The sequence below is a fragment of the Thermobia domestica genome, chromosome 14, assembly GCF_964235325.1.
Source record: "Thermobia domestica chromosome 14, izTheDome1.hap1.1, whole genome shotgun sequence".
Classification (NCBI taxonomy): domain Eukaryota; kingdom Metazoa; phylum Arthropoda; class Insecta; order Zygentoma; family Lepismatidae; genus Thermobia; species Thermobia domestica.
In genome coordinates, this window is record NC_137467.1 from 35,740,641 (window position 1) to 35,764,792 (window position 24,152).

At 34.7% G+C, this 24,152-nt stretch overlaps 1 protein-coding gene across 1 annotated transcript in view; it reads right to left on the reverse strand.

Annotated features, from left to right (window-relative positions):
* Positions 1-23,607, reverse strand: part of LOC145669628 (uncharacterized) — a 36,447-nt gene extending 12,840 nt beyond the window's left edge. The window contains exon 1 of the mRNA XM_081737865.1: positions 23,074-23,607. Coding sequence (XP_081593991.1) covers positions 23,074-23,426 — 353 coding nt within the window. The 5' untranslated portion in view covers positions 23,427-23,607. The remainder of the gene's footprint in view (positions 1-23,073) is intronic.
* Between the last annotated feature and the right edge of the window lie 545 nt (positions 23,608-24,152).

Genomic DNA, 24,152 nt, shown 5'->3' on the forward strand with positions numbered 1-24,152 from the left:
ATTACCCTACTTTTTAGTTCAAATGGAAATGAAACTTAAGAAAATTATATTATTTGTTATATAAAGTACAGTCAAATGATTTGAAATTTTTGAACGACCAAATTCTTTAAAACCTAGAAGTAAGTCATAATATATCAAAGTAAAGTAATTAGTCATATTGTTCTTATAATCTGGAAGATAAAATAAAGAAATAGAAATAAATTCCTTCCCGGGATTTTATAGGCCAGGAAGAAAACCCTGGAATATTCAGGGTCTCAAATAAAAAAGTAAGAAATTGTTTGATTCATATCTAGGCCCATTCTTTCTGTAAGGCCCTCGAAAATTTTAGTCATTTCACTTGTCTTTTAAATGGTGTGATTTCAAATTATATCCCCTATGGTGAAAAGCAGAACGCACGCCATTAATAGATCCACATTCTAAACATGTTACAAATAATACGATTGGGTATAATTGTATAGTTCTTACCTAGGATATTATTATCCGTTCCTAGATTGTAGAAAATGATAACTAATTATTTCACTCATCGGGTATCGATAATGTGATTTGAAGTGAAACAACTCCAACTTAGTCCCTCAGAGCGCGTACATGAGAGTTCAAAATTTAGAGTAGGTAAAAAATATAAGAAATGGATGATTTTAGTTTCTGTTATCTACAGATATAATTGTATGTTTTATATTGTATCATATAGCAACAAATGTGTTTCCCTCAGTTATTACGGATAAGACAATTTCAAATTATATACTTTGTGTTGAGAAGCGGAAAAAGTATTATTACCAACCACAACTTTGATAATATTTCAAGAAGAAGGATTGGAAATATTTTCCTGACTGGATTTCCTTGTTTCGGATTTGTATCTTTTACTCGGCAGCTATTCTACAACCAACTTTACGGAATAAATAATTTATTTTCATTTTTAGTAGTTAACTGTAACAAATTACGAGTTTGTCCTTCCAACAATTTAGGAATTTGTAAGAATATCTTTAGCTGGAAACTACAAAGAAAGTTTCAACTCGTTCTATTTCAAGCGCTTTCCAATTCGATTTTTTTTTTGCGGTGCTCTGAGCCTATCGTAGAGGTATATATGACATACTGCTATTCCTAGTATAAGAGGCAAGTAACTCGTGAGTATTTTTTTTTAAATGAAGAAGGAAGTATTAATGTCCGTACTGACAAACAATGAAAGAAATTTTGATCGTAGCATTAAACTTGTTTCAAACGTGGTGATCAGAACGGCTACTACTGTGCGGATGGTATAATTTGAGACCGTTTCATTCCTTTTAGGCGAGTGAAATGAATTGAGATCCTATTAGAGAATATAGACCAGCGGTTCCCAACCTTTTTCAACTTGCGGCACACTACGGGTGTCACTGGGATTCTCGCGGCACACTTATAGATATTATTATTTGTAAATATAAAACACAGTGGTGTTTTCTCTGTGATTGTTAATCTCCTTGTCACAGAAAAAAAAGCTCGATCACTGATTTTTTCCCGTGATAAATCATTATGCTTATTTCTCATTCTAATTTAAAAATAGAAAACAATTGCAATGAAATATTGGACTCAAGTTTTAAAAAATATGCTTTCTTTTTAAAAAAATGTGTCCTACCTTTTACTAAGAAGGAAGATCACTAAATAACGAACGAACAAACAAATCTCTTTTGCTTTTAAAACACAAATGTAGGCAATTTGTCGAAAGGATTGAACGATATTTTAAATTTTCCAGTTACGAAATAGTCTGCAACAATAAAAAAGCAATAATGGTCATAACAATGATAAAAAATATTTTTTTCACCATTAAAAATGTACAGAACAGTAACACGGTATAAAACCAGGCCGGTAGCCAGCCCAAAAATCTAGGGGAGGGGGCGGCTGTAGTTAGGGGGGAGATCCAAAAATATTATCGTTCATTACCATATTATAGTTCATTTGCAAGCCTACCGTGGAAAATTTTAGGGGCCCCGGTCCACTAGACTTCCCTGGATACGGGCCTGTATAAAACTTAAAATTGTAGATTCATAGTAGAGGTTCATAGTAATGTGAAATACAAATATACATTTTTCCCTACGTTTTGCAATTTGATTGCCATAAAATTAATAATTTTGTTTCGATTCCTCGCGGCACACCAGTAGCCCATTCACGGCACACCGGTTGGGAAACGCTGATATAGACGAATGTAAGAATAACCCAAGTACAAACATTGAAAAATTTCCCAACCATTCTATTTGAAACATATTGCGAAATTTATCACCTATTGCCAGTTATTTTCCTTCTAGTTGCAGAGAATGTAATTTAAGGTCAAGAAATTTTTTATTATTTGAGTGAAGTAAATTTTGTTACTCTGCTTTTAGATTGTAGTCAAGTGAGAATAGCCCTAGATACAAGCCCCGCAGGATTTTGTATTTTTTATTTAAGAAAAGCTTTGGAATAGAAGGTTAAGAATAGATTTATCATTACAAAATAATTATGCAAAGTATGTTTTTTGACAAAATAGAATCTTAGTACCTTTAAAAATGTGCCCAACGTCGGCTTCTTCTTTTCAGTTTTCCTCTAAAGGGAAGTAGTCATTATGACTACTAATCGATTTCCGAGTAGCGTTAGTTTCAATTTTTGTTAAGGGGCAGCAGCATTTTATCAGATAATGTTCTCGCAGTACATTTGAGAACTGTATTTTATAATGGACTTTTCGTTCTTATATATAGAACTCCTGTAGCCTGACATCATCATTATTATTTAAATTCATTTCAGAGCGATGTTAAGTCAAATTTCATTTTGGGTTATGAGATGCACTCATAAAGTGCCAGCGAGGCGTTATTTATTTATTTATAAATTAGCCCTGTACAGTCCAGATTAGGAATATAATCGTAAATACGAAATTATTAAGTACATCCCGCCTTTCGAACAAAATATTTTAGTAGCATAGAAAACTACAGTGTCTAAGCTGAATTTCATTCTGGATTGCAGGTTTACATTAGGAAAGCACGATGATGGCTATGAATCTAAGGTTTTGTGAGAGAAAGATATAAACTGCTTTAAGAAAAACTATTGTCCACTTTTATTATATTTGTTACACGGGGGAATATATTCCATGATCCAATCGAAAGTGCAGGAACGTGAGAGCACAAGAAACCAAGACTGGCGGGAAGGTTATGGAGCTAATGGTTTATAGTTTACATGTGTATCCGTTTTTTGATTTATTTTGTGTTTCCACGTATATTTCCCTTTCTTTAATTTGAACCTTTTCTCAATTTTTAAAAGTTTTTTTTTCACACTATTTTCGATTGAATTCCACCAAGATATGAGTTTTCTACCATTTTGTCAGTACTTGTGTGTATTGATAGCTTTTATCATACTTCATACTGCCTTTTTGGACAGTTCCATATTTTTTCACGTAAAGATGTAAACGCTGAGCTATTCCATATAAAATCAGGAAGTTTACGAGTGAAGCTTCAAAAATTCGAGTTAAATTTCACATTTCAAGTAATATTACAGGTTGGCGAAAAAAAGTGGAAGGCTGAGATATTTTCGAGGTCAGTTTTGAAATTAAAGGTTCTCAAAATAATGATAATTTACCAGCAAAATATTCCATGCTTGACATTTGTTCGATTAGCACTCGCAGAGAGCTCAAAGCTCATAGGATACTAGGAAGTAGCAGCATAGCACTTGCAACATAGATATTTTCTATTTTGTATCCAAGTAATATGAGAACCGTCAAAGTAATTTAATTTATATTTTTATTACTTGTTTATGGTAATGAACAATTTGTTATACAACTAATTTATATTTTAACTGAGGGTGACGTGAAAAGTCACGAAATATCAAAACTGTATGCATGGTGGCAATAATATCATGATAGAACAGCACATGATTTGGGTACTACTTTCCTAGTGCCATCATTAGCACAGCTGCGGAACTATTTCCAAACAAGCAAAAGGAGTGAAATGAATAGTATATACCCAGTCAGAAATGTCCAGTATATACTGTATTCGCATCAATAGTAATTGTATTTAAGCGCAGAACTAAACTTTAACAAACTTGAAACCAGAAACTTAATGAAACGACATAATGATCTTACCTTCCTCCAGACATTATTATGTTTGGACCTTGAATTTACCATGAAACCATTGCCTTCAGGAATCTTAGAAACACACAAATCTTGAGAGATAAGGTTGGTAACTACTCTTTACATCTCTTATACGGTACAGCTTCTATACACTATTCATACAGTATACGGTACAGCTTCTACACAATATTCATCTTATCTTCTTCTTTCAAAAAAAAAAAAAAAAATCGCAGCGAAATGATAGCTATTTCACAATAAGTTACTAGGTTTGGAAACACACCTGCTCGAAACACAGGTACCGTAGTGAGTTATCAAAATTGGCAGAAGGCAATTTTATATACACCTCCAGGATAACAATCTTACCAACTTGAAATGTGCAAAATATAGTTACAGAACCAAATACCAATTCTTACATGTTCCAATTTTAGCATGAATTCCAAATTGAAAAATTGAATATAATATTATTCAAAGAAAGAGTAGTCACATAGATTGATTATTTTATATCTGTGGAATGAAACTTCAGAAGAACGATCATGTGGCATTTCACTATATTTGACCCAAAAGCCGTTGCTTGTAGGGAGCGTAAACCCATGGCCGATAGGTTAGTTCGGCGTTTGGTCTACCATGCAGTAACATGTTAGTCATATTTGATGTTTAATCTTCTAGTATAAAAATTACAGGATCCATGACCTGTAACAATTTCCATCGTTTCTTTGTGTAATTCTCTTTCGCCTTTCCTAATTTTAATAGTCGGAATGTATTATTTCAATTTTTCCTTTTAAGGGTTATTTTCACCATGTTTTGCATTTTCTTTGATGATTGTTTTTAGGTACATTACTAATAGCAATTTTTAGAATTAATTCTTAAATGTTCACCTATTTCTTTTTAATCCAATTTTTTGTTACTTGTCCTAGTCAGCTAACCATTAACATTTAAGGAGGCTGGCGTTCTAAGAAATAGTAGCTCCTTCATCCAGGTAAATTGTTTCAGTGTATGTCTTATAGCTGGACACCGACCATGACACGCAAGGATATTTCTCCAATTGGAGCAAGAAAGAATTAATATTTCGGCATCACTTAGAGAAGCACTAGATAGATAGGATAAATTACATTCACGTTGAATTCTAAGAGATGAAAATTAATGCAAACAAATTGAATATAATAATGTGTGTCATGCTGAGACAGAGAAAGATGGACAGAACAACAAAATTTTAACTCTTAAGCATAGACAGTCTGGATTTCACTCCTGCCCCATTTTTCTGTTTGGGTTTTTCTTTTCCCTTACGGCAGAAATCGCTTTTAGAATCAATAGCGAACATAATTTACAATGCTTAATTCATTGAAAAGCAAACTGTAGGCGAAGGGAACGGAGAATATTTAGAATGAGTCTTACACGCTGTCCAAATAGAGGAACAATCTAAGGCGTATGTTCAAAACAGCCATATAACTGCACACTGCCATATAGTTGCCCCCGGTTCCATTTCAATTTTTAATTTTATTTACGGTTTTTAGATGTCTATGGCTAAACATGTGGCTTCAGAAAGAAAACCTTAGATCTGTAGATCAAGATCAGGCAAAAGTTAATTCACAATCTCCAGAACTTACTGTTGCGTCTACATATATGTAGGATTAATCAGAGACTTGCATTGAGAAAAGCTAATCTATCAAAGATTGCTTTTCTCAATGCAAGTCTTTGATTAATCCTCAAAGAATTAAGCATTCTTGAGAATGCTTATCAATGAATTAAGCATTGTAAATTATGTTCGCTATTGATTCTAAAAGCTAATCTATCAAAGATTTCTTTTCTCAATGCAAGTCTTTGATTAATCCTACATATATGTAGACGCAACAGTAAGTTCTGGAGATTGTGGATTAACTTTTGCCTGATCTTGATCTACAGATCTAAGGTTTTCTTTCTGAAGCCACATGTTTAGCCATAGACATCTAAAAACCGTAAATAAAATTAAAAATTGAAATGGGACCGGGGGCAACTATATGGCAGTGTGTAGTTATATGGCTGTTTTGAACATACGCCTTAGATTGTTCCTCTATTTGGACAGCGTGTAAGACTCATTCTAAATATTCTCCGTTCCCTTCGCCTACAGTTTGCTTTTCAATGAATTAAGCATTGTAAATTATGTTCGCTATTGATTCTAAAAGCGATTTCTGGCGTAAGGGAAAAGAAAAACCCAAACAGAAAAATGGGGCAGGAGTGAAATCCAGACTGTCTATGCTTAAGAGTTAAAATTTTGTTGTTCTGTCCATCTTTCTCTGTCTCAGCATGACACACATTATTATATTCAATTTGTTTGCATTAATTTTCATCTCTTAGAATTCAACGTGAATGTAATTTATCCTATCTATCTAGTGCTTCTCTAAGTGATGCCGAAATATTAATTCTTTCTTGCTCCAATTGGAGAAATATCCTTGCGTGTCATGGTCGGTGTCCAGCTATAAGACATACACTGAAACAATTTACCTGGATGAAGGAGCTACTATTTCTTAGAACGCCAGCCTCCTTAAATGTTAATGGTTAGCTGACTAGGACAAGTAACAAAAAATTGGATTAAAAAGAAATAGGTGAACATTTAAGAATTAATTCTAAAAATTGCTATTAGTAATATACCTAAAAACAATCATCAAAGAAAATGCAAAACATGGTGGAAATTAACCATAAAAAGAAAAATTGAAATAATACATTCCGACTATTAAAATTAGGAAAGGCGAAAGAGAATTACACAAAGAAACGATGGAAATTGTTACAGGTCATGGATCCTGTAATTTTTATACTAGAAGATTAAACATCAAATATGACTAACATGTTACTGCATGGTAGACCAAGCACCGAACTAACCTATCGGCCATGGGTTTACGCTCCCTACAAGCAACGGCTTTTGGGTCAAATATAGTGAAATGCCACATGATCGTTCCTCTGAAGTTTCATTCCACAGATATAAAATAATCAATCTATGTGACTACTCTTTCTTTGAATTATATTATATTCAATATTTCAATTTGGAATTCATGCTAAAATTGGTACATGTAAGAATTGGTATTTGGTTCTGTAGCTATATTTTGCACATTTCAAGTTGGTAGCATTGTTATCCCGGATGTGTATATAAAATTGCCTTCTGCCAATTTTGATAACTCACTACGGTACCTGTGTTTCGAGCAGGTGTGTTTCCAAACCTAGTAACTTATTGTGAAATAGCTATCATTTCGCTGCGATTTTTTTTTTTTTTTTTTTGAAAGAAGAAGATAAGATGAATATTGTGTAGAAGCTGTACCGTATACTGTATGAATAGTGTATAGAAGCTGTACCGTATAAGAGATGTAAAGAGTAGTTACCAACCTTATCTCTCAAGATTTGTGTGTTTCTAAGATTCCTGAAGGCAATGGTTTCATGGTAAATTCAAGGTCCAAACATAATAGTGTCTGGAGGAAGGTAAGATCATTATGTCGTTTCATTAAGTTTCTGGTTTCAAGTTTGTTAAAGTTTAGTTCTGCGCTTAAATACAATTACTATTGATGCGAATACAGTATATACTGGACATTTCTGACTGGGTATATACTATTCATTTCACTCCTTTTGCTTGTTTGGAAATAGCTCCGCAGCTGTGCTAATGATGGCACTAGGAAAGTAGTACCCAAATCATGTGCTGTTCTATCATGATATTATTGCCACCATGCATACAGTTTTGATATTTCGTGACTTTTCACGTCACCCTCAGTTAAAATATAAATTAATTGTATAACAAATTGTTCATTACCATAAACAAGTAATAAAAATATAATTTAAATTCCTTTGACGGTTCTCATATTACTTGGATACAAAATAGAAAATATCTATGTTGCAAGTGCTATGCTGCTACTTGCTAGTATCCTATGAGCTTTGAGCTCTCTGCAAGTGCTAATCGAAAAAATGTCAAGCATGGAATATTTTGCTGGTAAATTATCATTATTTTGAGAACCTTTAATTTCAAAACTGACCTCGAAAATATCTCAGCCTTCCACTTTTTTTCGCCAACTGGTAATATTACTTGAAATGTGAAATTTAACTCGAATTTTTGAAGCTTCACTCGTAAACTTCCTGATTTTATATGGAATAGCTCAGCGTTTACATCTTTACGTGAAAAAATATGGAACTGTCCAAAAAGGCAGTATGAAGTATGATAAAAGCTATCAATACACACAAGTACTGACAAAATGGTAGAAAACTCATATCTTGGTGGAATTCAATCGAAAATAGTGTGAAAAAAAACTTTTAAAAATTGAGAAAAGGTTCAAATTAAAGAAAGGGAAATATACGTGGAAACACGAAATAAATCAAAAAACGGATACACATGTAAACTATAAACCATTAGCTCCATAACCTTCCCGTCAGTCTTGGTTCCTTGTACTCTCACGTTCCTGCACTTTCGATTGGATCATGGAATATATTCCCCCGTGTAACAAATATAATAAAAGTGGACAATAGTTTTTCTTAAAGCAGTTTATATCTTTCTCTCACAAAACCTTAGATTCATAGCCATCATCGTGCTTTCCTAATGTAAACCTGCAATCCAGAATGAAATTCAGCTTAGACACTGTAGTTTTCTATGCTACTAAAATATTTTGTTCGAAAGGCGGGATGTACTTAATAATTTCGTATTTACGATTATATTCCTAATCTGGACTGTACAGGGCTAATTTATAAATAAATAAATAACGCCTCGCTGGCACTTTATGAGTGCATCTCATTAACCCAAAATGAAATTTGACTTATCATCGCTCTGAAATGAATTTAAATAATAATGATGATGGCAGGCTACAGGAGTTCTATATATAAGAACGAAATGTCCATTATAAAATACAGTTCTCAAATGTACTGCAAGAACATTATCTGATAAAATGCTGCTGCCCCTTAACAAAAATTGAAACTAACGTTACTCAGAAATCGATTAGTAGTCATAATGACTACTTCCCTTTAGAGGAAAACTGAAAAGAAGAAGCCGACGTTGGGCACATTTTTAAAGGTACTAAGATTCTATTTTGTCAAAAAACATACTTTGCATAGTTATTTTGTAATGATAAATCTATTCTTAATCTTCTATTCCAAAGCTTTTCTTAAATAAAAAATACAAAATCCTGCGGGACTTGTATCTAGGGCCATTCTCAATTGACTACAATCTAAAAGCAGAGTAACAAAATTTACTTCACTCAAATAATAAGAAATTTCTTGATCTTAAATTAAATTCTCTGCAACTAGAAGGAAAATAACTGGCAATAGGTGATTAATTTCGCAATATGTTTAAAAAAGAATGGTTGGGAAATTTTTCAAAGTTTGTACTTGGGTTATTCTTACATTCGTCTATATCAGCGTTTCCCAACCGGTGTGCCGCGGCACACTGGTGTGCCGTGAATGGGCTACTGGTGTGCCGCGAGAAATCGAAACAAAATTATTAATTGTATAGCAATCAAATTGCAAAACGTAGGGAAAAATGTATATTTGTATTTCACATTACTATGAACCTCTACTATGAATCTACAATTTTAAGTTTTATACAGGCCCGTATCCAGGGAAGTCTAGTGGACCGGGGCCCCTAAAATTTACCATGGTAGGCTTGCATATGAACTATAATATCGTAATGAACGATAATATTTTTGGATCGCCCCCCCCCTAACTTCATCTGCCCCCTCCCCCTAGATTTTTGGGCTGGCTACCGGCCTGGTTTTATACCGTGTTACTGTTCTGTACATTTTTAATGGTGAAAAAAGTATTTGTTATCATTGTTATGACCATTATTGCTTTTTTATTGTTGCAGACTATTTCGTAACTTGAAAATTTAAAATATCATTCAATCCTTTCGACAAATTGCCTACATTGTGTTTTAAAAGGAAAAGAGATTTGTTTGTTCGTTCGTTATTTAGTGATCTTTCTTCTTAGTAAAAGGTAGGATACATTTTTTTAAAAAGAAAGCATATTTTTTAAAACTTGAGTCCAATATTTCATTGCAATTGTTTTCTATTTTTAAATTAGAATGAGAAATAAGCATAATGATTTATCACGGGAAAAAATCAGTGATCGAGCTTTTTTCTCTGTGAAAAGGAGATTAACAATCACAGAGAAAACACCACTGTGTTTTATATTTACAAATAATAATATCTATAAGTGTGCCGCGAGAATCCCAGTGACACCCGTAGTGTGCCGCAAGTTGAAAAAGGTTGGGAACCGCTGGTCTATATTCTCTAATAGGATCTCAATTCATTTCACTCGCCTAAAAGGAATGAAACGGTCTCAAATTATACCATCCGCAGAGTAGGAGCCGTTCTGATCACCACGTTTGAAACAAGTTTAATGCTACGATCAAAATTTCTTTCATTGTTTGTCAGTACGGACATTAATACTTCCTTCTTCATTTAAAAAAAGATACTCACGAGTTACTTGCCTCTTATACTACTAATAGCAGTATGTCATATATACCTTTACGATAGGCTCGGAGCACCGCAAAAAAAAAAAAAATCGAATTGGAAAACGCTTTAAATAGAACGAGTTGAAACTTTCTTTGTAGTTTCCAGCTAAAGATATTCTTACAAATTCCTAAATTGTTGGAAGGACAAACTCGTAATTTGTTACAGTTAACTACTAAAAATGAAAATAAATTATTTATTCCGTAAAGTTGGTTGTAGAATAGCTGCCGAGTAAAAGATACAAATCCGAAACAAGGAAATCCAGTCAGGAAAATATTTCCAATCCTTCTTCTTGAAATATTATCAAAGTTGTGGTTGGTAATAATACTTTTTCCGCTTCTCAACACAAAGTATATAATTTGAAATTGTCTTATCCGTAATAACTGAGGGAAACACATTTGTTGCTATATGATACAATATAAAACATACAATTATGTCTGTAGATAACAGAAACTAAAATCATCCATTTCTTATATTTTTTACCTACTCTAAATTTTGAACTCTCATGTACGAGCTCTGAGGGACTAAGTTGGAGTTGTTTCACTTCAAATCACATTGTCGCTACCCGATGAGTGGAATAATTACTTATCATTTTCTACAATGTAGGAAAGGATAATAATATCCTAGGTAAGAACTATATAATTATACCCAATCGTATTATTTGTAAAATGTTTAGAATGTGGATCTATTAATGGCGTGCGTTCTGCTTTTCACCATAGGGGATATAATTTGAAATCACACCATTTAAAAGACAAGTGAAATGACTAAAATTTTCGAGGGCCTTACAGAAAGAATGGGCCTAGATATGAATCAAACAATTTCTTACTTTTTTATTTGAGACCCTGAATATTCCAGGGTTTTCTTCCTGGCCTATAAAATCCCGGGAAGGAATTTATTTCTATTTCTTTATTTTATCTTCCAAATTATAAGAACAATATGACTAATTACTTTACTTTGATATATTATGACTTACTTCTAGGTTTTAAAAAATTTGGTCGTTAAAAATTTTCAAATCATTTGACTGTACTTTATATAACTAATAATATAATTTTCTTAAGTTTCATTTCCATTTGAACTAAAAAGTAGGGTAATTGTTTAGTATAGGGGCCAAAAACTAGCAAAACGTAGGACAATTTACGGAACAAAAGAGTTGATAGTGATGTTCAAGTACTCAAGAAAGTATCGAACACAATTTTTTAGGGCAGTAGGGGAATTGCACAAAGCGTAAGTGTAAGAGGAAGTGATTTATGCGAGAAAAGGAAGTGAAAAAAATGAAATCTTTGAGTTTTACGTTCCACGGTTATGCCGGTTAGGCTAAAGGAGACGGTGATGATGAGTAATGAATGAAATGGTGGAATGAAGAAAGTGGGAGGAAACGGGAGAACACCGAGAAAACCCACGAGCGCGGTGTTTGTCCACCACAAAGTTCACTTGGCGGGGGCTGGGATCGAACCCGGGACCCGTATCACCAGAGATGAGCGCTCTACCACTGAGCCACCGCGGCCACAGAAAAGGAAGTGAATTGCTGGCAACGAAGATAGAAAACAAAGAGCCCTGCGGGGCTCTATCCCGACTACACTCGCTAACGCTCGCTCGGCAATGCCGTCTGAATTTAATGTTGGTAACGTATTTTAACATATAAAGCCATAAAGCAACCGCATCAGAATAGAATATCGCAAAAAGTAGGCGCATATGATGGTCCACCAAAGATAAACAATAGCCAAAATAGCAAAGTACTGATTTACAAATGACGAAAAAAGAACCATTTTTAAAGTAATTTAGAATTACGTAGAAATTGGGATGTAGCACTATTAATAAACCCTGAAACACTGTTAGTAATAGACGTCGGTCTGTCTCCTCTCTCTGGCTTGAATTTTTGAAGAGGTTTTCGGATTTCACTTACATGTGAATTAAAGCATGACATTTCGAGAAATGGGCAGGAAGAAAGGTCGTGTGGCAACATTACATGCTAAATTATAGATAAGAATTTTTCTTGCAAATATTGTTAACATACATATTTATGCCTAAATGTTGACAAAATTGTGGGACATGTGTCTTCTGGCAGTTACCCAACCTAATTTGTTTATAACATGTAAAATTTTAAATGTTTATATCAGTAGTAGAGTCATGTTTAGAAAATCCACTTACATGTAAATTTAAACTTTTTAGCGGTTTAAAAATATGTGGACTTACTATACCATTTTTGAAACATATTTTCTTTCGTAGAACATATTGTAAATAAATATCCATTTATGCATACTTAAAATAACATAACATCGTTCAGAATATACATTTTAAAGACTCCTCTGGGGACAACTGTAATAATATACTGTGATATACAAACGATTTTAAATTTGAACTGATATATAGAAATAGAATGCATTTTTATTTGTGATTGTTCATAAATTCCCAAAAAATTCCCATTTTTGGGAATCTTCCAGAAAAATATCTTCCCGGGAATTTGCCCATCACTAGTCTTGTCATGTTCTTGTCATGGGACAGTTTGTGCATGTGGATAAAGCCTTCGCCGTTGTTCGAATTGCTAGCGCGTGCCATTGGTGCACGTGGTCCCGAGTTCGATTCCCGACGTAAAAGGGCTAAAAATTAATTTTACAATCAGTTACATTAATTAATTACCCGTCATCAGCGCAGAAGTTAGAGGGAAAAAAGAGACAAAATCTATTATGCCAATAGTTTCGAGTAGCATGTTCTTAATTATATCATACTAGCAGCGTTCACCCCGCTTCGCTGCGGTCACCCCGGAACGCAATAAACTTTGTTACTTAGATAATTTTTACTTTTTCGCTTTCAAGTGATATGATAAAAACCATAGAAGATTGCACTAATGTTAACATTATATCGCCTGTCATTTATGTTAACCCGCCCCGCTTCGCTGCGATCACCCCAACCCGCCCCGCTTCGCTGCGGTCATCCCGGAACGCAATAAACTTTGTTACTTAGATAATTTTTACTTTTTCGCTTTCAAGTGATTTATAGCGCCTGTCATTTATGTTAACCCGCCGAGTCACAGGGTCATGCGGGTTGCATATAAGTACGTTTATTTTTATATGATGAACTAATAACAAAGGATTTGTACGTATGGACACCTGAATGGTCAATTATCTCAAGACACTGGTAATTGAAAATTAAAGTGATATGATAAAAACCATCTAGGGTCCAAATCCTAACAACCCCCCAAAAATGAAAGAAATCGGTTCAACCGTATTAGCGTGATGAGCGGACAAAGGATTTTTTCTACGTATGAACACCTGATTGGTCAATTATCTCAAGACACTGCTAATTGAAAATTAAAGTGATATGATAAAAACCATCTAGGGTCCAAATCCTAACAACCCCCCAAAAATGAAAGAAATCGGTTCAGCCGTATTAGCGTGATGAGCGGACAAAGGATTTTGTGCGTTCTCTTTTATATATATAGATTTTAGTTAAATTCTGAATTGCAAAACAAATTAATATCAGTATAATATATGTATTGTAGGAGAGCTGTAAAGTGGTACTATTTTATTTTTATTGGAGACACGGTGGCTGAGTAGTAAAGCTCTGCTAGTTTGTTTAGCTTCCGTCAAGCGGGTTTTTAGTTGAAGAACAAAAACGTGTACCTGGGTTTTCGCGGTATTCTGACGTTTCCTCCCACTTTTTTCACTTTATCGTTCATTCATTGCTGTCATCACCGTCTGCCTTGGTGCATAATTAAGTAACATTAAAGTAAAAGTAATAAAAACTAGAACACCTTCTTAATATATAAAATGATTAGCCCGCTGGCCGGATTCGGGCTTTCAAAGCATAAATCACATTTGGCCTGTGTATTAATTTTTAAATATACAACCATATTTCTCGGGACTAGCTTTGTAAATATGTTTTACAACGATATTTATTGGAATGTTCTTTCTGGAGAACATTCAAAGCAGAACTACATAATTAAACCTCCAATTGCTGTAAATAAAAATACAATACAATAAAATACAATACAAAAATACAACTTTCTTTGTAGTTTCCAGCTAAAGATATTCTTACAAATTTTTAAATTGTAGAAACCACAAACTCCTAACTTGTTGCAGTTAACTACTAAAAATGAAAATAAATAATTATTTATTCCGTAAGGTTGGTTGTAGAAAGCTGCAAATAAAAGGTACAAATCCGAAACAAGTCGGGAAAATACTTCAAATCCATATTCTTGAAATATTATCAAACTTGTGGTTCATAATAATAGTTTTTCCGCTTTTCAACACAAAGGATATAATTTGAAATTGTCTTATCCCTAATAACTGAGAGAAACACATTTGTTGCTATATGATTTCTTATTTTTTTTTTATTTATTTCAGACGTGTTTCCAAACTGTAGTGATTATTGTCATTTTCGATTTCGAGCGTAGAATGTTTTAAGGATTATTATAAATATTTTTATACATAACTGGAATCATTATGTATTGTCCACGATTACTCAATAGGTTATGATTATTAATATATATTTTTCCTATGTCTTTTTTATGTTATGTTAAACAAATGATACACATTACCAATTTCTTCCGTAGTATTAGGTAAAAATTCATATTATAGTACTGTACAAACTTGTATTTTACCATGCGCCAGGCGAAATAGCACTAGCTTCAGGCAAAAAATGTGCATACAAAAAAATTTGAAATAGGAAACTGATAAGAATAAATAAGAAAAGCAACAATCTTGCGATTTTAATCTCTTTTCCAGTACATTTGCAATTTCTTATCATAATTATAATAATAACAATTATTATAAAAATTAAACAAAATAAGTACCAATGAGAAACACCTACTGCGCTAGAAGACTATGGATTCGATGGTGATAGCGGCCCTATTTGATCATTTTCTCATCTCTACTCTTCCTAATATTTTGGGGTCTTTCACGTCTATAGTACTCTACTCCATAATGTTAGTTATAAGTGTATATTAACTAGCTCTTATAAATTAGTATACGAATCGAGCTTCATCCTCCTAACGTGATGACAGGGAAAGAAAAATGAAATGAAATCTTTAAGTTTTACGTCCCACGGTTATGCCGGTTAGGCTAAAGGAGACGGTGATGATGAGAGATGAATGAAATGGTGGAATGAAGAAAGTGGGAGGAAACGGGAGAACCCCGAGAAAACCCACGAGCACGGTGTTTGTCCACCACAAAGATGACAGGGAAAGAGAAAGAGTAAGTTAATAACATCTTTAACACTTCCTTTTCAAAAGTTAAGGTAAACCAAATAATGATATATAACCTACCGTTTAATTAAAATTATGATGTCTTGCATAAAACTACTTTGAAGTACCATAAGACAAAATTTGAATTGCACAAAATTTGAAAAGAGATTCACAGTACTCTGTCGGTAAAACCATGAACAGCAGAGAGGAAGTTTCAACTGCCACCGTAAGATAGAAGATGTAACTGTATTTCGGCTATAATGTTTGCGGTTAATTCAGTTCAAATTACCGGGAAAGTTCTAGTAGAGGTAAAGGTTGATAAAGGCTGCAAAGTCACTGTAAAGGATGATAAAATTTAACAGATATCATCTATAAGAATTTCCGTCGAAGTTAAATTAGTTCCGTAGAATACTACCATGTATAATGGAACTTTGATGCAGTAGTTGAAATTGAAATGTGAAACGTTCTAAACTCATAAAGCACGTAAAACTGGGAGAAGGCGTTTAAGCCTTTACTAGGGATTAATTTGCACCAGTGCAAAATACGGCTTAGATAAGAAATTATTACCACTGGAGCCTCCTGTGTTTTAAATTTAGGTAAATTTTCTATTTAGGTAGATGCTGGAACAGATTGCTTGTTAGAAAACAAATAATGAACAGTGGCAGATCCAGAAAAGTAGTATGAGAGGCGCTTCATTTAAAAATACTTTTAAAAAAATCACTAGACTTTTGGGGACTCGGCTTGCAGCTTATACACGTAGGAATCACTAGCAATAGATTTTTAGGCAAATCTTTACTTTGACTCAAACAGTGACTGCAACGATTTATCTGATCCGGTGTCGGAAGCAGTTTAGGTATGATTCCCAAAATGCTCCAGTTTGCTCCCGGAACCGGATCAGTTGAATCGGTTATAGTTACTGTCCGAGTCAAAATAATGTACAATGTTAAGAATTATACTATAAAGACAAGGGCCATAATGTTACTAAACACCACTCTTAATCAATTTAGGTGAAGTGGTGACTATCAATATTGATATCTATATGGGGACTACCACCCCACCCACACCCTACTTAAGTACCATAAAAACATCCAAACAATAATAATATGTAGTCAAACCACAACTATAAAGCTAACGTAAGAAGGAAAAAAAATTAAAAGAACACTCATTACTAATTATAAATCAGTTAAGCATGACAAGAAAAATTAATTACATTTCACCAAGATAAACCAAGGAAAAATAAATTACATTTCACAACCAGCAGCAAAACAAATACTTTGCCAAATACTCAAATGCAAAGCAAATCAAGAATAAAAATAATATCAATTAAAAAACGAAAGCACCCGCCGTTTCGCCATACCAGAACACTCATGAGTAATGAACTCATAGTTTCTGATTCCCGAAAAAGTAAAATGGCAGGAACGCATGCGCAATACTCAACTAGACATTACTGAAAAATGTTCGTTTCTGCACAGACGGCGATTTATTAAAGCGAGCAAACTTGTTATTAGGGTGAAAGCAATGTGACGTACGTAACATGTTGACTTTCTTTTCTGACTTTCTTTGAGTGTAGCGGCCTTCATAATGAAGATATCACTTTACTTATTTTTTATTGGACAGATAGGAAATGCAGCTTTAAGGTGGTATAAAATACACATCAATCAATTACCAAAAACAAATTGCATAAATGTGCAAAACGTCGTGACGTACGTACAATGAAATGGACATTGAAGTCAGACATCGAGAAGAAAACGATTAATTCTGCTCTGCTGTTGCATGTGTATGCTCGAAGAAAATTGCGTGTATAGGTGACTACTGCTATGCTATTTCTGCATTGTAACCGGAGTTTTCGATGCATCGGTATCTTAGCAAAAAAATCATAACTAGCGTGACGTACGCACATATTTCGTGACGTACGTAACAGCTTGCACTTTGAGTGGAAGTAACAATTGTGGAGTGGAGACTCAAAATTGAAAGTCTCGAAGAGAGATCGATTGGAAAGCCACAGAACAAATATAAGTTACTGATACTTGTTGATGATAACGCACAGTCGTTTGGAAGAAGCAGACATCGCAAAATTCAACATAGTATGAAAAATCTAAAAATGTGCATACAAATGTACAGTGTGGATTTTAATTAGTAATGTTCAAGTCCTTCAGGTACTCGTGGGCAAAAGTGTAGCGATCTCGTTTCTCACGGGGTTTTGGAAGAACTTTTTGGATGCGATTTCGTTCCACAGAATCAAAGTCATCTACACGTGGATGACAAAAGAATGTGTCTTTTCCCTGATCTCTTTCACGCATGTATTTCACTCGGTGCATTCCATCACTTTCGATAGCAGTACGTGTCCCACATTTTTTAAGTCTCGGTCCGACTACATACACCACTGCAACACAACTTTGATGTCAACATTTTGGGAGGGAAGCATTTTGTCTCTGACATTTTGCGAAATATTTTTCTCAGGTTCATCTCGATCTGAATATGTATCACTTCCACTGGTGCTGTAAATTGCAATGTGCAATTGGTACGAGTTTTTCAAGATCGGCACTTGTGTTTCATATATCACAGCATCAAACCTTTTAGCAGGAACAACGTATCTGGCGGACTTGATTGTTTCTAGTTGCTGTTAAGTTCACGTACATGAAATGTATAACAAAGGGAAAGTCGTAGTTGGTTGTGTCTTCATGCAGTAAAAAAGGTAACTTCGCTCTCCATTGCTGAAGTATGCTACTGTGATGTAAATAGTGACAGTAGGATCGGCTGCGTTTTACCAGAGGGCGGCCATAACTTCGTATTGATGCTTAAGTGCGTAATTTTCTGCAAAGTCTGTTTTCAAGACCACTTCATCTATATTTTCATTTCTTCTTTGAAGGTGCTCAGCTCCTGGTTTTGTCTTCTTATGTTGTATATGTGACACCGATACACTAGTAACTGTTTCTCCAGTGAAAATGAACAATTTCTAGGATGCCACTCTCCCACTGATAAACTTCAACCAATTCCTCAAGATCTTCCGGTTCACACAACAGAGCTTGGACGTATGTTTTACGTTCGTACATGTCATGCACTTATTCTTCGTACATATCTCACTCTCTGTATCGCATACACTTCCCTCAACAAGCACGTTCTTTGTCATTGGTAGCTGGTTCCATTTCACTTTGACGCCAATCATTTTTTGAATGTTCTCACAGAATGGACAAGCAAGACAAGTGATCCACTTAGATACAGTAATGCATTCTTTGGGGCGAAGGTTTAGGAAACTAGTTTAACTAATAGGTATATTTTTGCAAATTCGGTATTGAAGAGCTTATGTGTCTCGATGATGTGAAACATCATGAGTCTCTTTTGCATCTTTTCTTTTCCCCACAATTGCTGTACATGAAAACGGTATCCTTTTCCCAGGGAGCATTCGGAATATATTGTCACTCTTGTAGAAATTAATTACGGTTGCTTTTGCCTTGCTTCTTAGTAGGCCCTACGATGCTTCTACATTGTTGTGTTTTCTTTTGTGCCACGCCAAACTGCTCCACTATTTTTTAACCACTCTGAGTTTTCTTCTAGGGCTATGCTAACGATGCAGCATTCTGATAGCCCATACTCCAGATAGGACAGATTTTTTTCGGTTCCTTTCGCTGCGGACTTCTGCATGCGTATTTTTTGCCTGTAGACGCACTTTTTGCCTTCGATGCTGACATTGTCTTTCGGTACTGCTGCATTCTATGCTTTTCTTTCTCACGATTTGCTGCTTTTTCTTCTTCACTTAACTTCTCTAGCGTTTTCCGTTGTGGACTTCTGGGGCTAACTGGTGCCATATTTATATATGGAAGTTGCAGAAAAGAAATGACAATGGTGCACTTTAACACACACCATAACTGAAATCAAAGCTAAGACAATCCTGCCTCTAATGAACACGAAGCAGTCGATGCAGTGCTGCTATTTGTACTAACAATAATACTCGATTTAGAAACAATTAATATATATTGTTTCCACTGCTAAAGAAGGCTAGTATCAGTCATGACTAGACATTATTTGCCGTGACGTACGTAACAAATACCGTTATGTTACGTACGTCACGCATTCAATTCGTTGGTCACGTACTTTATTGGCTAACCAGATGTCAAACGTTTGCGGTAAATTCCTACTGTTAGAAGGAATGATCAATTTGAATAATTTAACGAATGAAAGTCGTCCATGCGTTTTTCATTGTACAGGATAAACTTAACTCCCTTTTTCGTGACGTACGTAACATAACACCACGGGTCTTCTCGATTTTCACTGGTACTAGCGATGCCTACCCACATAGAGCTGAAAATTTATATTTTGGTCTGGAAGGTAACGTTCCATAGACGACATTTCTATGAAGAATGGTGAAAGTATTGCACAGATGCTCAGTGGAACAATAACTAAACTATGCACTTCTCTTTCATTTCAATACAGCACACTTATACACTTTCTGTTACAAAGGAGCTGATTACTTTACAATAAACAACAATTTCATAACAAATTCTGCAAACCATGTAACTACACTTCATTCACTTTCGATTGATGTATAGCATGTTACGGTGGAAGCATTATGGTTTTGACCCTTCAATGTCCTGAATTGTTTGCTTTTACCCATTATTACAAACAAGACTAACCAATAAACGCCCACTTTTACCATACGTCGGGAATATCTTCAGCGTTCGACCACAACCATCACAGGTTTTCTCTAACTCAATTATACCACAGTGCTGAAAAGTGATATGAGTTAGTATCCGAATCTAATACATACTTATTTAAAAGCGACAAGTTCAAATTGTTTGAAACGAAAATTCAATTACACGCTCACCGCATTCCACAAGCAACAGCACACACATACAAGCAGACAGAACATGTGACGTCACAGTAACAAACTGCCATATGAGTGTACAGAGACACTTAGTGGAAAAAACAAGAACTACCACCAATCTCTGAACTAAGACGTCACACCAAAGGCACGAACAATTCCAACAAGTGACTCACGCAGAAACAGTTTCAGGAAGTGACTAAACCTGTAAGAACCGATTAAAGTCACTGTTTGTGTCTAATTGCAGACTTGGCGTTTAAAAAAAAAAAAATCATGCAATTTTGGGTGGGTTTCAGCCTGAAGGTTACAAATCCCGTAAATCTTAAACTGATTAGTGTTCGAATCATATTCTTGGACAAAGGGAATAACCAAATAAAATCAGTTTACAAAAATGATTTTTTTCTGCTCGTTAGTTGGCACTTTTGTGGGAAAAAATTTAAACTATTAGAATGAGGTTTCAGAGTCGGTACCAGAAAATACATAATTTCCTTTACAAATATCGATAATTCAATGTAAGTACTGATACCGGTACCATCATTATAATATCAATGTTAATAAAATGAATGCAGTTTTGTGCAGAGTGTAAAATGTTTAAATACTGAATGAAAACATTGCACAGAAACGTATGTTCAACATACTTTTTTTGTATGTTGTTGAAAGGAACCCCACGTATGAAACGCTTCACATTTAAATTTCAACAATTGAATCGAAGTCCAATTATATGCACTAGTATTCTACGAAACTGACTTAACTTTGACGGAAATTCTTTTAAATTTAGTCTGTTTTTACAGTAACTTCTTTCCATACCACTACAACAGACCCTCTTGGTAATTAGAACAGATGCTAACCCCCCACATTATAGCCAAAATACAGTTACATGTTCTATCTTAAAGCGTAGTTGAAACTTCTTGTTTACAGCTCATGGTTGTACCGACAGAGGACTACGTAACTCTTTTCATATTTCGTGCAAACTAACGACCGATGTGTAAATTAACCCCGTGTTACGGTATCTAGTAACCACTGTAAACGAAATGGAGAATCAAAATTCATTGTGTCAAATCATGACACGGGACTAGAAAAATGTTTGGGAATGAAGGAATCCATATAATTAAGAAATAACGTCCCTAATGTATTGTGGTACTTCGGAACACAAATATGCAAGCAAAGAAAGCATTTCAGAATGTTACCTATAAAAAACTTAGGAACGTCCAAGTACACATTCAACACGCAAGACATGTAAGTGTACCCTAAATAAAGTATTTTGCGCTATCCTCGTTTACCAACATTCTGCGTAATGCCCTAATCTGCATAGCAATCTTCTATTTACTGGCCATCTATCGCATGCTCGTTATAGTTGTTAGTACAATAATTCATATATCATGTACGTTTACTAAGCCCCTAAAGTGATCCTATATTGAGAAATGGAGGTCCATACCCTAGAAATTATTGCTGAGAATATAAAAGGTCGACTTCCTTGAAAGAAATTAGTGCGCTATGAAATGAATTTGTGTATGGACCTCTACAATTAATGAACATCCATTGTTGGTAAAAATGTTCTTTATTTTGTATTTTGCTAATGTCTTTGTAAGCCCCCCGTAGAAATGTGCCTAGACCCATTTAAGCTAAATGCTGAGTAAAATTACAAACGTCCATAGTTTTTGTTCCAATATAATACATTCCACGTCTAATTTAGAAAATTTTAGGATGAATATCATTCTCGCGATTTCTTATTTCACAAAAGTCTCTATATAAATAAAACAATGGTTATAGTATACAACAGGTCCTCATCATTTCCCAAGGACTCACGAAGTTCAGTCTTTTACGGATTATTTATTGAGGATCTAGGAACTTGAAAATGGGGTAACAAAGCGACTTTCATTTAGGGCCTACTTATCGACTGAAACTTGTACATGACATACCACCTTTCCTGTACGTGGTGCAAGAGTTAGAAGTATTCTCGAGTACGGTGCACTTTATGTGCGCCTCTGTAGTGCCCTTGTACTTTATATTTCACTACGTGTGTGTGTGGAGGGGGGGGGACTTGAACGCATATTGCATGTCTTGTGCTCGTGGATAGTTCTTACTGTTGCATTACGTACAAACGTGATGGTATTTCATGTAGAAGTTGTAATAGCACACATAAGAAACGCAGATCACGGTGTACTCATACGGCATATTCCAGTGTGAGTACAAAATGATCTGGGTTTCTTATGTGTTCTGTTACCACTTGTACATGACATACCACCATTTCTGTACGTGGTGCAAGAGTAAGAACTATCCTCGAGTACGGAACACGATGAGGATCTGTTGTAGGCCTATACTATTACCATTCGTTTATATCTTGACAAAAAAAAAAAAAAAAAAGGATTTCTTGTTATTATTTGGTATACAGCTAGTGTATGTGTGCCACGTCATTTCCAAATTGTAGATTTACTAACTTACGTTCGAGATATCTCCCATACCTAAATACTTCTTGTAAAGCATTTCTTTTAACCAATTTTCCAAACCCATGTAACCGTATTATCAATCTGAACCAATTAGTATATGAAAAATTGAACATTACCCTTCTGGCCGAACGGAATTTAATTTTTTTGTGGTTAATTGTTGGGAGTCATTAGAGTACGACGCGCAAGTCTCCTGAACCACTATTTTTCTTAGCGTTTCTATATTACTTTCTAATGCAGGATCTGATTCTGCAAATTCTGATTTCAGCATATCAACGGTCACTTTCACATCCAAAGCTGTACCCTTGTCCATTGTTTGCTCTCCTTCCGTTCTAGATAATATTAACTCTTTGTTGTCAGTCATCAGTTCGTATGTCCACCCTTTCCCTTCGAGTGGATCTTCCTGAGGTAAGTCATAAACAATTTCTTCTTTACACATTAATTCCAACTTAACAGACGCCTCACCAGCCATTGTGAATTCAAATTATATAAGAATTTAACACTGTTCTTATACTTCCCTTATATTGTTTGCTAGTGTTTTAATGAAATGATTTACGAGAACTTTCAGAGAAGTAACTTTATTTTTCCAATCTTCTGCGGTTGCGTATTTCTTTCATAAAGTGATTCAAGGTTAATAGAATGAATAAAGTTGAGTTATATCGGTAAAGGGACGCTGATTGGCTGGTGAAATGACGTCACTGCAGGAGCAGCTAGGATGGCGAGAAAGTGTAGAGGAGCAGACAAGCCAAGCGCACAGCCACAAGTAACACAAGACAAGGTTTGTACCGGAAATAAACAATAATAAATAATTTTAAATAATAAACCCACGTGCCTTTTTCTGCTTAGTTGTTTGTTGTAGGCCTCACTGTGGCTGAGGCATGCCTAGTCGAGATTTTCTTTAATGGGCGTTTGTTGATTTTAGAATTTTATTTCTATTATTCATGTATTTTATGCGAATGAACATCCTAGTTCTTACATATATCTTAATTAAATGTTCATTCACATCAGGATACTTTTTACTTATTTTCGCGGTTAGTCTTTTTACAATGTTTTTTTCACCGGACATTGTGCTGGTACCATTAATGTCATTGAAAATAAGTTCAAAACCCTTCATTTTTGACATCCATTCCTGGAACGAGGAGACCACCACGTGACAGAAACTCGATCCAACCTTCAAATGCTGTACCGGGTATGGAAG